This window comes from Diplotaxodon limnothrissa, linkage group LG13, assembly GCF_057381915.1.
Source record: "Diplotaxodon limnothrissa isolate DT_005_m linkage group LG13, D_limnothrissa_male_GT1.1, whole genome shotgun sequence".
Classification (NCBI taxonomy): Eukaryota; Metazoa; Chordata; class Actinopteri; order Cichliformes; family Cichlidae; genus Diplotaxodon; species Diplotaxodon limnothrissa.
Window position 1 is genome coordinate 15,329,616 of NC_140608.1, and position 15,025 is coordinate 15,344,640.

The 15,025-nt window shown below is 40.1% G+C and overlaps 1 protein-coding gene across 3 annotated transcripts in view; it reads left to right on the top strand.

The window, feature by feature from the left end:
- Positions 1–14,995, top strand: part of mlip (muscular LMNA-interacting protein) — a 65,525-nt gene extending 50,530 nt beyond the window's left edge. For all 3 annotated transcript variants that reach the window (XM_085369962.1, XM_085369963.1, XM_085369965.1), the window contains one exon: positions 7,481–14,995. In XM_085369962.1, the coding sequence (XP_085226088.1) occupies positions 7,481–7,702 (222 nt within the window). In that variant the 3' untranslated portion in view covers positions 7,703–14,995. The remainder of the gene's footprint in view (positions 1–7,480) is intronic.
- The last annotated feature ends 30 nt before the right edge of the window (positions 14,996–15,025 follow it).

Below are 15,025 nucleotides of genomic sequence, written 5' to 3' on the forward strand. Positions count from 1 at the left end.
TCTAAAGGGCTGAATGTTATTTGTGACTATCTGTTGTGTTAAAAACTACTCTGAAACCATGAAACCCCTTACAGAAGAAATGGCCCGTTTGATCCGTTTTTAAATAAATAAAATGCTTGCATCGGTGCAAGGTGTGACACCGGAATCACAAAATGAGTGTATTTAACTCTTGCATGGTCGTCAGAATTTACACCCTTTTACGGTCGTCGGGACCCAAAATGGTCCCTTTTTTGACTATGACCATCAGAGGGTTAAAAGAAGATTAGTTTGAAAAGAGCGATACTGGTTGCTTATAGCATTTATTTTCTAAAGGACTGAATGCTATTTGTGACATTTACTGTGTTAAAAACTAGCTGGCTGGCTTTGTCAACAAAATGAGTGTATTTAAAGACGATTAGTTTGAAAAGAGCTATACTGGCTGCTTTGGGTGAAAAGACGACATTGTGTGCAGCGTTTTAGAAGTATCACTGTAGCGTTTGCTGAATGTTATTTGCGACTATCTGTTGTGTTAAAAACTACTCTGAAACCATGAAACCCCTTACAGAAGAAATGGCCCGTTTGATCCGTTTTTAATTAAATAAAATGCTTGCATCGGTGCAAGGTGTGACACCGGAATCACAAAATGAGTGTATTTAAAAGACGATTAGTTTGAAAAGAGCGATACTGGCTGCTTATAGCATTTATTTTCTAAAGGACTGAATGCTATTTGTAACATTTACTGTGTTAAAAACTAGCTGGCTGGCTTTGTCTCACTCTTAGTTCAACATTCCGAAATCCCGATATTTAAATAAAATGATCGCATCAACCCTGGAAAGAAACCCCAGTAGATGTGTAAAAACTAGTTAAATTAAAACTAGGGGTTTGATTAAATGAAACGCTTGTGAACATGCTGACATCACCCATTCAGAAGAAATTCCCATTTGTGCCATTTATAAAATAAAATGCATGCCTCACTGCAAGCTGAGACATTGTCAGATTTAGAAAATTAGTGTGATTAAAACACTATTACCAACACTTTTGACTAGAGCACACCCTCTTTGTTAAGGCGCACTGTGAACCAAAACAGCTTCCACTCCGCCAAGAATGAAACAAGAAACAAAGAATTGCTTTTAAGAACACATGCATAACTGAATGTTGCGATACACCTAAGTGATAAAAATAGTTTAATTAAAAACCCTATGGTTTGATTAAATTAAAACCCCGTTAAAAACACATAAACTCATATAACCCCTCTGATCCCCTGTGGTATTTCCACACCTGAACGCGCATGCGCACACACACGAAACTGGTCAAATCGGTTTGGTTGGCCGCCATCTTGGACTAGTGCCATCGTATTACTGAACGCGCATGCGCACACGCACGAAACCGGTCAAACCGGTTGTCAAACCGGTTTGGTTGGCCGCCATCTTGGACAGGTGCCATCGTATTACTACTCAAGCACACCAATGCAGAGTCAAAGGCAGGCTTGAAACTTAAAACAATCATTTATTGAAGGTCTATGTCAATCTGTGAAAGTGAGAACACAGATATAAAGGAAAATTAATACCGGGAACAAAGATTGGGCGAACAGTATGACACGACTAGGCTAAGACAGCATAATGGGTGGGAAAGACAGTGGGAGCAAATCAGAAATAAGTAGACTAGGGAAGTAAATTTAACACAATGCACACGAGACAAGAGAGACTAGCACAAAGTATAAGTAATACTGAAGCTTCAACTAAGACACGCCACATTTACATGGGCAGAAAATAAACACGGATACAGAACAGAGAGAACAGATAGACATTATGACAAGACTGAGGTAACAATAGGATCACTAACGACGCCAACTAAATATTACAAGGCCAAGAAGAAGAACCAGAGTATAAACAAAGACTACAGACTACGAACTTGATTTGAACCTATAAGTAGACATAAACCAAAGGTAAACAAACACAGAGACAAAGGCTGACTGCACAGAGATGAGACACAGGAGAGGATGAAGAACCAAGGTATATAAAAAAATAAACCCACAACAAACAAAACTTAGAAGCAATAAGAAAATAACATTAAACTCAAAAGACTAAACACCACCAAAACTAGAATATCAATTATTTTCACAAACTCAAAAATAAATCCAAACCACCAAAACTCAAAAACACATGGTCAGAGAACCTAAAATCCTCACAAACTGACTTCAAGCTAAATGCAAAGTAGCTGAGATTGAAAGAAAAGAGTGCGTGGGAGGTGGGGAACTATAAAGACTCCTGAGTTGCCGTTTCAGAGAGTCTAGGGAAACACATGTGCGGATCCCACACAAAGTCTACTACTACCACTTTAAATGCACTAGTTTGCCATGAATTAATAGGGATATTATAGATGTTAGTTACGGAGGTGTTTCTGGTATATACTATAGCAGTGAAGGCAGCTGTAACTTAAGGTAAGACAGACTGTAAGGCCAAACTATGTTAAACTGCACTGTCCCTTTTAAATAAATAAATTCAAATGCAAAAACAAATGTGGTAAAAGCTAAAAAAACCCCAAAAAACCACACTTTCTCTGACCTCTGAAACATTATTAATATCAGATAGGCTGTTTATACATTTTAAATCGATCTGTATTTCAAATTTTCATGAAACCATGAAATATTTAAAATATCAAAAGTTTAAAAATGCCCCAAATCACATCATTTAAATTCCTGTAGCACAGGGTTAATTGCTATGTTATGTTAAAGCAGTGATGCTTACGCTTGTTAAGGAATATATAAATACGTGTGAATGTTGTCGATAAAAAGGAAAACTTACACATATTTTCGGATATGAAGCAGAATTTTTGAATGCATGGTTGGTAGTCCTGGCATTTTTCTGTTGTTCATCATGTTTGACAGTGTAATGATCCTGCATGAAAAATGATGAAAAAATGATGTTTTTCCTGTAATGAGACAACATAAAATTCAACACTCAGTATTGAACAATTAGACTGACTTTCAGTGAATTTTACATCTCTGACACCAAACAGTCTCTTTCCTGAAAATTCAGACACAAAACTTACAAAGCTACAAATCTTTTTAGATTGCGTTTATTGAGGATAATGATGTTGGTTTTTCAGTATGCATATAATATGTGCCCATATAGAAAAGAAATGTTTTAATAAACTTAAAGATTAATCAAGCAAACAATATCTCTGATAAGCATGGAAACAATTACTTTATATGTCATATAAAACAAACATTGATTTTTACAGGTACTCTGAAAAAAATTTTTTTTGATAGATATTTCTCCATAGGTATGGATTTATGTGATCACACATCATAATACGTCAGCTACCCAGGAGTGAACTTTATAGAAAGTGTTGCTATTTTTTTTTTTTTTTTAAAGAAAGGGTAAGAAAATAGACATTGATTTAATGTCTGTCCTTTTAGCAGAAAAAAGAACTAGTCAGACTGCACTGGAGAGAAGAAGCAGTGGGTGGTAGCTAGTCAATAGGGAAGAGGTAAATCTTTCAACAGCTCCAAATTTGTCTCATTTAGATTCTTGTTTTTGTAAACCAGAGATACTTTTGTGTGGACACGGTCGCCCCTGCTAAGACGGTACGGTGTTATCCTAATAACAAACCGTGGGTAACACAGGAAGTCAAAGCTGTCCTCAACATGAAGAAGAAGGCTTTCAGGAGCAAAGTGAAGGAGGAGATGAAGGCAGCACAGCGGGAGGTGAAACGCTGCCTGAGGGAAGCAAAGGACACCTACAGGAGGAAGGTGGAGCAGAAGTTGGAGAGGAACAATATGAGGGAGGTCTGGAATGGTGTGAAAACCATCACAGGCCACAACACCAAGAAAAGCACAGTGGGGGGGACTGTGGAGAAGGCAAACGAACTCAACAACTTCTTCAACAGGTTTGACCAGCCCACAACCCCCCCACCCTCACCTTCACTACAGAGTCCAATCCCCACTCTCCTACCTCCCTCGCTTCCCCCCCTTCCTGACACCATGACACCCCCCTCCTCCAATCCCTCTCTCAGCAGCAAGACATCTCCCCCCCTCCCCTCTTCCCAAACATCTCCCAGTGTCACAGTGGATCAGGTCAGGAGACAACTGAGGAAGCTTCGCCCCAGAAAGGCAGCAGGCCCAGACAAGGTGTGTCCTAGGATGCTAAAGGCGTGTGCTGCTGAACTTGGGGAGCCGCTACAACGAGTCTTCAACCTCAGTCTGCGACTGGGGAGAGTGCCCGCCCTATGGAAGACATCCTGCATCGTCCCGGTCCCCAAAAAGAACCGGCCCAATGAGCTGAATGACTTCCGACCGGTGGCACTGACGTCACATCTTATGAAGACTCTAGAGCGGCTCTTCCTCAACCTCCTCCGACCACAGGTACAACATGCCCAGGACCCACTACAGTTTGCATACAAGGCGGGTGTCGGAGTGGAGGATGCCATCCTGTACCTCCTACACAGAGCCCACTCACACCTGGATGGGGGAAAAGGCACGGTCAGGATCCTGTTTCTTGACTTTTCCAGTGCCTTTAATACCATCCGGCCCTGTATGCTTCAAGAAAAACTGAACAGGATGGAGGTGGACCCCTGCCTGGTGGCTTGGATCTCCGACTACCTCACCGACAGACCACAGTACGTCAGGCTGAAGGACATCACGTCTGACACAGTGGTCAGCAGCACAGGAGCACCACAGGGAACTGTGCTGTCCCCTCTTCTCTTCACCCTGTACACCTCTGACTTCTGCTACAACTCTGAATTATGCCACATTCAGAAGTTTGCAGACGACACAGCCATCATGGGGTGTATCTGGGATGATCAGGAAGAGGAGTACAGAAGTCTGGTGAGGAACTTTGTCGCATGGAGTCACACAAACCACCTGCAACTCAACACCTCAAAGACTAAGGAACTGGTTGTGGACTTCGGGAGGTCTAGAGCAGGTCCACTGCCGGTTCAGATAGAGGGGGAGGAGGTGGAGGTGGTCAACAAGTACAAGTACCTCGGGCTGTGGGTGGACAATAAACTGGACTGGTCATGCAACACAGAGTACCTGTATAAAAAAGCCCAAAGCCGACTGTACTTCCTCAGGAGGCTGAGGTCTTTTAACATCTGCAGGAAGCTCCTGAGGATGTTTTACCAGTCGGTGGTTGCTGGAGTACTTTTCTATGCTGTGGTGTGCTGGGGGAGCAGCACAGCAAAGAGGGACTCATCCAGGCTGGAGAAACTGATCAGGAGGGCTAGCTCTGTGGTCGGCATGAAGCTGGACACTCTGGTGACAGTGGCAGAGAAAAGGACATTAAAGAAACTGATGGACATTATGGACAATGCCAGGCATCCTCTGCACACGGCCATTAACAACCAGAAGAGTCTGTTCAGTGACAGGTTGCTTCTCCCAAAGACAAGAACTAACAGACTTAAAAACTCCTTTGTCCCACACGCCATCAGACTGTTTAACTCCTCTCTGGAGGGGAGAGGGAGGGGAAACAGGAGGACAAAGGAGGGAACAACTAAGCTGTAGTGCCTCTTCACCTCACTGTACAATACCTTGTGCAATACTTTTGTAAATAGTCAACGGTGCAATAGACTCAATACTTGAAATGTGCAATTCACTTGTATTTTTATTTTTATTCCTATTTATTCTATTTATCCCCTTCGTATATTTTATTTATATTGTCTCTGTATTTATATATATGTGTGTGTGTATAACTCTGTAACTTCTGTCGGTGCTGTGCTTTTTTTGGAAATCGAATTTCCCAGAGGAACCCACCCGAGGGATTAATAAAGTTCTATCTTATCTTATCTTACAGCACTGAGTAAAGGCAGTTCTTTTGATCAAAATCACCTTTAACACAAAAACTGCTTTGAAATTGCTGTCTTATTATTCAAGGGTTTTTTTTTTTTTTTGCATATTTCCAAAAACACAAGTTACAACATGTATTTATGAAAACTTCCAACTGAGAATCACCTTTGATGGTATAGATACTGGCTGACTATTTCCCCCTGCATCCAGCCTCTATGCACAGCGTGACTGAGGCTCTGCACCAAATACAGAGCAAAAAATAACTTTTTATTGATTTTTTCATGCAGCTTCTCAGTCAATCAGAGGATTTCCAAATGTTGGAGATTCTCTTGAAGATGGCAATCAATAGATTTTTAAATAGTTCTGTCACCACAAAAATGTTAGCAGAAGCACAAGTGATGTGCATATACAGTAGACCTTCAAAGGTCTTTATGCAATTTGCTGGGATTCATTTATGCACAGGTCTCTTAAGGTCCCGCCACTGCATTTCATTCGGGTAGAAGTATTGCAACACCTTGATGCATGACCTACCATCCTTGTCAGTTGATACGATCTTCAATCTTCTTCTTGTACCTTCATGAACTTGAAAACCGAACATGATGACAGTGGCCTGCAGGAGTCTGAGATGTAGCTCTTGGGTTTTTTGCAGTTTCTCTGAGCGTTGAACCTTGGGAGGGATTTGCTGAGATATCCGCTCCTGAGAAGATTGTGGCATTGAGTTAGCACATATCTTAAAGCTGCAGACACGGAAACGGTCAAACCTCTGTTTTTATATAAATTGTTTGAATTTGCATAAAATATTTGTATATGATATTGATATTATCACTCACATGCCCTGAGCAATGTTCCTGTTTATCAAGATTAGTCCACTTGTCTAGGAGCAAATAGGGAACGTACAAAGATACATATATCATTATAGCATGACATCAGACTTCATTATAGTAGATATGATACTAGGTTTCTTTGAGTGATGTTGACTTGTTTTAAAGTAGGGATCAGTTCATTCTCCATTTGAAACAAGCTGTTCTTGTTATTCTTTAAAGCCAGTCTCTCTAAAATTTGCAAACGAAAGGTTTATGGAGCAATATGGGTGGGGCTTACATATCCATCGCCTGAGCTGTGACAAGTCTGAAACAGACAGTTTAGAACAGTAGGACGTTTTTGCCTAAATCCACCGACCTCATGTTTTGAAACTGTGCACACGGCATGACACCGGTAATTATAAATAGCAGAATATGAAGGGACAATAGGTGCACTCTCATCCCTCAATAGTGTACAATCTTCTTTTTGAGAGACATATTTGTTGACAAAACAGGAAATTGTAATAATACATCAGCTCAAACACCAATAATACAATGTTCAAACATTTCCAAATGTGTCATATTTTGGCATGTAAATTAGCTCAGGTGATTCAATATAAATTATTTATTTTTGTAGAACTACAGACAATATACCGGAGCATCTGACCAGGAATCAACATTCAGTACAGGGAGATCTCTGTCAGTTAGAATGAATCACACAATGAATATTAATGCAGGAACAAAACCCAAGTGAAGTATCAAGCAGCTTCACAGTGGGATGAAATTGGGCTCAAGGGGGGAAAGTCTAAATTGAAACTGACAACTAAAAAGTGCAGAAAATTGCAAAGCCTGTAATTGCTTATGTCGGCCATTCAGGACATTAAAATGAAAAACATTGTATTCTCATCTATTTCAGGTGGAAAACAAACATCCCGACGAGGTGGGGAAAGATTCACACGCAGGTACAAAGGGCAAAATGTTGAGAGAGGAGAGGAAGGCTGAAAGAAGAAGTCCATTCTCACTATGTGATCTGCACATTAAAGAGCCCGACGAGCAGCTCAGTCGCCACGGGAAAGGTGCTTCAGCAAGTTTCAGCTCCACCGAGAGGCATATGGAAGGTTTTGAAGGTCATATTTAAAACAGTGAATAACTCTTATTGAATTTCTGATAAGCCTCACTCGGCATATAAAAAACATCACATCTAAAGGATGAAAAATTATATTTCATCTTTATCTATACAGGTAAATCTCATTGAGACACAAGGTCTCATTTTCAGGAGCAATCTTTATTTTACCTTTCAAGAATGATAAAAAAAATTACATCTCCATATGATTGTTTACAGTAAATAACGCTGGTTTAGTATTCCTTACAGAGACCTTAAATCTGTGTGCAATTGACCCTTTGCTGCTCGTTCTTTCCACAGCACGTGTGCAGCTGATAATTAAGTGCTTGCAGATTAACCACCAAACAAAACGCCTTTAATTTCAGACATAGTGGAGAAAAATTGTGACCTGATTACTCATGTAATTAAGCTACATGCTCCTAGCTCTAACCAAAGTATTTTAACCAAATTTTAATAGAAAGCTAAACTTAAATATAAAAAAAAAAAAAATCATGCAAATAATGCAGACACTTTGTTGTTGTATTGCACCACTGAGCTACAGTATAACCAATCTTGTAAGTATGATAGGGAAGGGTGGTGTGTCATGGTTGACTCGGTAAATAACATGCAAACATCCTATTGCTCATATTTTATTCAGCATGTTGATAGGAGTGCAGTGCTATGTCATAACGTACTGACTACAGGAGACATCCTTAAATCTAGTTAAAAGCTCACAGAGCTGCTAAGATTTACCCTAAAGTTGGATCTTGTAGCATCCTGGATTACAGTTGTGAAATATGTGACAGTTGCAGGTTTTTTTGTTACTTACATCATCCGTTAAACTCTTTAACTGTAGAGAATGAAGTTTATCGAAACGTCACCTGAATCCGTCAAATAATCAAGAGCTTGACTGATCAGCAGTGCCTAGATTAGCGAATAGTCAATTGCTGTTTTGCAGCTGTTCAATTTACCAACGGCCTGCATTAAATTAATGCAAATTATGTAACTCACCGGAAGAAAATATTTTATAATTTCTAATTCGTTTATGAAAAATTGTTACATTTAATAAAGAAGCTCTCTATTTTGATGTGTGTTTGATTTCTCTATGCTTTGGTCATGTGAGACTTTCTATGAAAATGACTAATGGCTAATGATGTGAAACTCTGGTTAACATTTTTCCTATAATGGTGGACCAGTCTCTAGTCAAAATGCCCGGGCCAATTTTCTGTCCCAGTCCAGCCCTGTATGCAGCTCATCTGCAGTCTGGTGTTACCTACATCTTCCTATTCAGAAGGCAGAATTTCAGAGTTCTGAGTACAATCGAAAGCACCACGACTGCAGTTTTTGTGTTGGATGTAAAAGGCGCACATGACGCTGTGACGTAGGCTAGAATCATGGCAGCAGTCAATGACGGTCCAGGCGTGGGATTTCTCTCGTGGAAATATGCACATTATCTTTTCCTTGCTATTGGTAGGTGGCACAGTGCACTTGTGGCAAGTAAGCAAGCTAGAAGACTGGCAAAGTTATGGAAGCAACACATTAACAAGAGAATTCTGAGTAAAACCAAAGTTACTTTCCCTAGTAACTAGTTACTTTGAAAGTAACGAGTAACTTGAACTAACTGAGTTACTTTTGAGAGAAGTAACTAGTAATGTAACTAAGTTACTATTTTAAAGTAACTTGCCCAACACTGCTAATTACCCTAACTTGCATGTCTTTGAAAAAAGCAGAAGAAAAAGCTCCAGATAGTCCAGAGAGAACCCATGCATGCACAGAAAAAACCTGGAAGCTCCACAAAGAAAGGTCCTAGTCTTAAATCAAACCCAGGACCTTGCTGTCGTCCCAGACCTTGTTGTGTGGCAATAGTCAACAGTGCTAACCACTGCACAAGTATGCTACCTAGTTTAATACAAGAGTAGGTTCAAAAAATAAAAAGGCATTTAAGCTCAGACGATAAAACCTGAACAAATATATGCAAGAGAAGGTCCGTGTGGAGTAGATATCTCAGGGCACTTAAAATGCACATTTTAAGGTCAAGAGGATAAGGAAAAGTCAAGAGTCTGCCAAATGCCCAGAACAAACGCTTGACTTCCCCTTTAACATACATGTGAAATCAAATTATTATGAGGAAAGACTGCAGAGATTGAATTTAGTGTGAGACAGGGGAAGAATCGTGGCCAAAGAAGATGAAAAACTCAGGGTGAAGCTTGAGGCCAGGGGGTGGCGGTGAAAGGTCTTCAAAGTCAGTATAAGAGGTTTAAGAAATGTGAAGGGCTGCTGAAAGCAAAAGAAGAGAAATATGAGTTCGCAGTAGGGACTTGAGGCCACTCGAAGGGCATGGAGGAGATGCGGAGTAAGGCAGGAGGTTGCTGAATATCAGAAAGAACAAAATTAAAGTGTGTGCGTCAGTGCAGGAAAAGCAGAAAAGGAATATAAAGATTTTGAGAAATTTGGTTAAATATGAGTAACCAAGAGCCAGGTTTGATTAGATTTATTGTCATTGAAAAGTAGATTAGTCAAACAATAAAATAATGTTTGGCATTCAATTTGACATGCAAACATGCAGTGTAGCTTCGTGTTTGCAACTGGTCAAGACGCTTAGGATGACGTCTCTGTAGGAGTTCGTGACATTTCAGGTAGAAAGCTCATTTTTCTATAAAGTCTGCAGAAAGTACAACCATTTCTGATTGTGTTGGTGCGCCAACTGAGGACGCCCAAGACAATCAGCTTAAGGACACACTCCACCTCACTGCCTCTGAAAATGGTTAAATTGAGTGTGTGAGCTGCCCCAGTGTTAGTCTACAGTAAGCTCCTTGGTCTTCTTGGTGCTAAGGGTCATTCATATCTCCACACCAAGCAGCCAGCTGTTCCACCTCCTTCCTGTAAGACTCCTTGTTGTTCCTGCTGATAAAACCTGGCACCATGTGGTCATCTGCGAACTGGTGTTTGATTCATGCTCATAAACCATTCAGAAATTTTCAGTTTTTGTCCTTTGCAATGTTTTTTTTTACTAGAAAAAATAGACTTTTTACAGTGCTGGGGTCCGTTCTTCGTACCTCGCTTACTACATCCAAGATCAAATGACACATCCAAGATCAAATCATCGCGCTAACTTTGAGCTCGCTATTCCGGTTCTCCGAACACCCCTGTTGTTGACGATTAGTATAGCTGGATGAAGTAATGTGAGATCACTGGGTGGCTTAACAGGGGCTACGCATCGATAGTAGAAACATTGATCGGCAACCCTTTGATTGGTCGGCGAAAATGTCGAAGGAGCGCGCTCAGTATTTTTCGGCAGCAGAGCAAGAACTCTTGAGTGAGGGATTTCAGGAGTTTCAGAGTTTAATTAAAACGCAAGGGAACACTGCAAAAGCAAGGAGAGAGGGCTGGCAGAAAGTTGCTGACAAATTAAACTCGTAAGTAATTTAATAATAATAATAATAATGGAGTGGATTGATATAGCACTTTTCAAGGCACCCAAAGCGCTTTACAATGCCACTATTCATTCACTCTCACATTCACACACTGGTGGAGGCAGCTACGGTTGTAGCCACAGCTGCCCTGGGGCAGACTGACAGAAGCGAGGCTGCCATATCGCGCCATCGGCCCCTCTGGCCAACACCAGTAGGCGGTAGGGTAAATATATTATATTATATTACATTATATCCTCTTTCAGATTAGAGCCACGGCAGGACCCACTAGAACATGGGAACAAGTAAAAGTGAAATAGAATATTCTACAGAATGGTAATATTTATCACTTATATTGCTTTTTGTCTCTTGGAAAGAGACCCTGGAATACTCTGTTTGTTTATAACAGCAACCAAGAAAAGGGCAGAGCAAAAAAAGACATGTGGTGGTCCTGCACCCCCTCGTCAACAAGTTGGTTAAGTAAATAATACCCTCACGGGAAAATCGATATCTCTCTATGAGCACACTGTCGCACTGAGCTAAAGGATCCTGTCTATCCCGCAATATACGCTGAATTCTGAGGACTCTCCTTATCAATCTTGCACCTTCCGCAATGGGTGGCTCGCGTATACGGACAGGATATGACTGCGACAGGCTTCCCAAATCCACCTTCGCTTTTATAGCCGTGGTCTCTCATCTTGATTACACGAAGTAATTTACTATTACTACTCTGAACTGTGAATTACATCTGTAATAATCACATACATGTAATAGAATGTTAATAGTACATTTCCCTTTTTTAGGAAATGACCTGTATGTATCTGTGTGAAATCAATAAAAGGATCAAGTGCTGCATTGTCTTTAGTTACATTGATGTTATTTATTTATGGTGAAACAGTGGTGGAATATCGCTGTTGCTTTCGTATAAATGAAGCGGACATACCTGCGTGGCCGCGATCTAATCCTGTTTACATAAAGTAAACCTGCTCCCGAGCAGGTTTACGCTTACGGCTCTGTTGCTATGACAGCAAGTCCCGGATGAGCTTCGGGGAACCGAACGATCCAAGATCACGTGAAATCGTCAACAATCAAATCCAGCTAACTTACTTAGCGAGGTACGAAGAACGGGCCCCTGGACTTTTTTTTTTTTTCTTCATATTTTATCTAAGGCAACATGGTGGTAAGGTGGTTAGCACTGTTACCTCAGAGTAACAAGGCCTTGAGTTCAGTTCCACCATCAGGCTGAGGTCTTTCTGTTCTCTTTGGGTACTCCAACTTCCTCCCACAGTCCATAGACATGCAGCTAGTGGGGTTAAGTTAATTGGTAACTCTAAATTGCCCAAATGGTTGCCTGTCTATATGTGACAGACTGGTGACCTGTCCAGGGTGACATCTTTTTTATATGTAAGAATGGCTAGAGAAAAATTCAGGCTTTTAGCTTCAAACACTGCCTCAGTTTTCAATGTGGAAAGAAAAAAAAAAGGCCTGAAAGCCTTAAAAAGTGTTTGATATATGAAGTTAAAACTTTACAGCAATCATTATATACGTTTAAAGTTTGTGCGTGACATTTTTCAAAAATAGGATGCAGTCGAGGAGAAGGCCTGTGCTGATTTGAAATAGAATGAATGTTAGCAGCAAAGTAATCACAAGATTTGGAACATGTGGCAGACGCTGAGCCTCTTGATATGCAGACCCTCCATCTTGATCAGGTAGCAACACTGCACTGACTTTGAGACTAACTTTACAATGCAAATTAATACACTAATGGGTATAAATAAGGATAGAATGATTGTCTCTGCAAAATGAATAACTTCTGTTTGTAAGTTCAAAACGTGTATTCATATGCAATTTATCCAGCTTGAAAGGTTGTCATATTTTTAGGCAAAATGGGTTGTGGCTCATTGGTTACCATGCTGTATTTGAAAAAGTTATTATTTGTGTTTTAAGACTGTTTTGCTTCCGAGTTTTTCAGGGCTCCTCCATCAAACAGCCCTTTGGGGATGCTTTCAGCTAGGCAACAGTTTTATGAAGGGAAAAAAATCCGTTAATGCCTTGAAAAGTCTAAATCTGTAAACATCTTTTCAACAAAGTAGCAGATGCACTACAATTAATGCTTTAGGGAGAAAGCCTAATCTGTTTCAAGCAATTGCATATTGTGGCCACAAATTATTTTAAAATGGGAGAATGAATAATTCAAAACCTGGGATTTTGTGCACAGACAACAACTTTGAGTTGCCGTCTGTGGCGACGCTCAGGCTTCGGAATTTAAGAGTACGACTTGTCTTCTGCTTAACAACCATTATTTTAATAATTGTTTAAATTCTCTTTCATCCCAGATTAGCTGTGGTATAATCCACAACACCCTGTGGACAGGGTTTAAAATACAATCTGATTTATTGATCCAACAGTTTATTTCACAAAATAGAGCAATGTAATAGATGTAGTGCTCACCAGTACCAGCAGCTAGAGACTAATACTAATACATTTAGCTGCCCTGGAGGAAATGTTAATACATTTTCAGTAAACTCAACGTTGCGCCTCATAAAAATGCAGAAACACTTTTTGTTTGCAAATTCAAGGTTGATGTTGCGCTGTTAGTTTATGCCAGACCTGGATCTGTCACTGCTGCCATCCTCTGATATCAGAACCCCTGAGCAAGAGACACTTTTTGTCATACATAAAAGAGCTTGCATACAAAAAAATTAGGAGTACTTATATTGAAAAAGAAAGTTAAAGTTTTTGCACAGCATTTTCAGGGCAAGGAATGTTTTAGTCAAAGCAGTCAAACAGGTTGCACAACAGTGCATTTAATATGATGGCTTGATGTCAGATTACTTTTTTCCCCATTTCATACTCTTACAACCATCATTCAATACCACACTTACTTATTTTTAAATTACATGTGAGTGTGAACTGAAAATTGTAATTTCACCTGCACTGACATGAGTGTGCCCTGAGATTCATATGAATGAAATTAGATTACATTTTAAAGTTTAATATGCGTGACATTTGAAGAGGTTTTGCTTTGCAGAAGGTGTCATTACTGGTCTAATCTATCAACATTTTGAGGAGAAGGGTGAAACAGAGACGATGAAGAAGCTCCAGAGGATAAATCATGGTGAAATCGAATAAGGTCGGGCCTCAAGAGTGAGGAGGTGAACTTTTGTCTGGCTTCAGTTCCACCCTGTGAGAGAAACAAGGAATGGAGTACCACTTGGAGGTGCTTCAAAGAAAGTTACTAGCAAAAGGAAAGGTGAAGCAACAACCTCTTACAGATTTGAGAGCCAAAGTTCTGTATGCGTGAGTTTCAAGTACTTGAAGCACATGTAATGGCACCTCTGGGTGTAGCTATTTGTAATGAATGAAACGACAGGCTATCACTGAGAAACCTCTGATTCGTTTTGAGAGAAGATGATGAATTTGGAAAACGGTGTGAGGGAAGAAGCAGACATATTCCGGTCTCTCGGATGCCCTTGAGTCAGAAACCTTTTGAGGAAGCAACACTTCTTTTTAAATCCCTAAAAAATGCTTTGTTGTTTAGAAGAGAACATTTTTTAAAGAATAAATCATTTTGTTTTAGAAAACATTAAAACATTTATTTCCCAAAGACAGGGAGAAATCACTGACTGTGATGCAGCTGTCTGTCCAGCCTCACACACTAGCCTTTGTTTGCCTTTGTGTGGGTGGAGAAAGTTTTTATTGCTTTCATTCTGAGTGTGCTTTTTTTGCTCTATGTGAATGTATGAAAGCACTATCCATGGTTGCTTATAAATTCATATAAAGAAAAATGTTCAGCATTCAGACAGACAGAAGTTTTCCCATCCAGCACTGGCAACACAAAGTTAAAGCTCCAATCTCTAATATTATGCTGTATCTCTGCAAAAAACATAAGCACAATTAAAGAATTGAGCTACTGCAGTGTACGGCTCCTTGGTAAAACATTTTACAG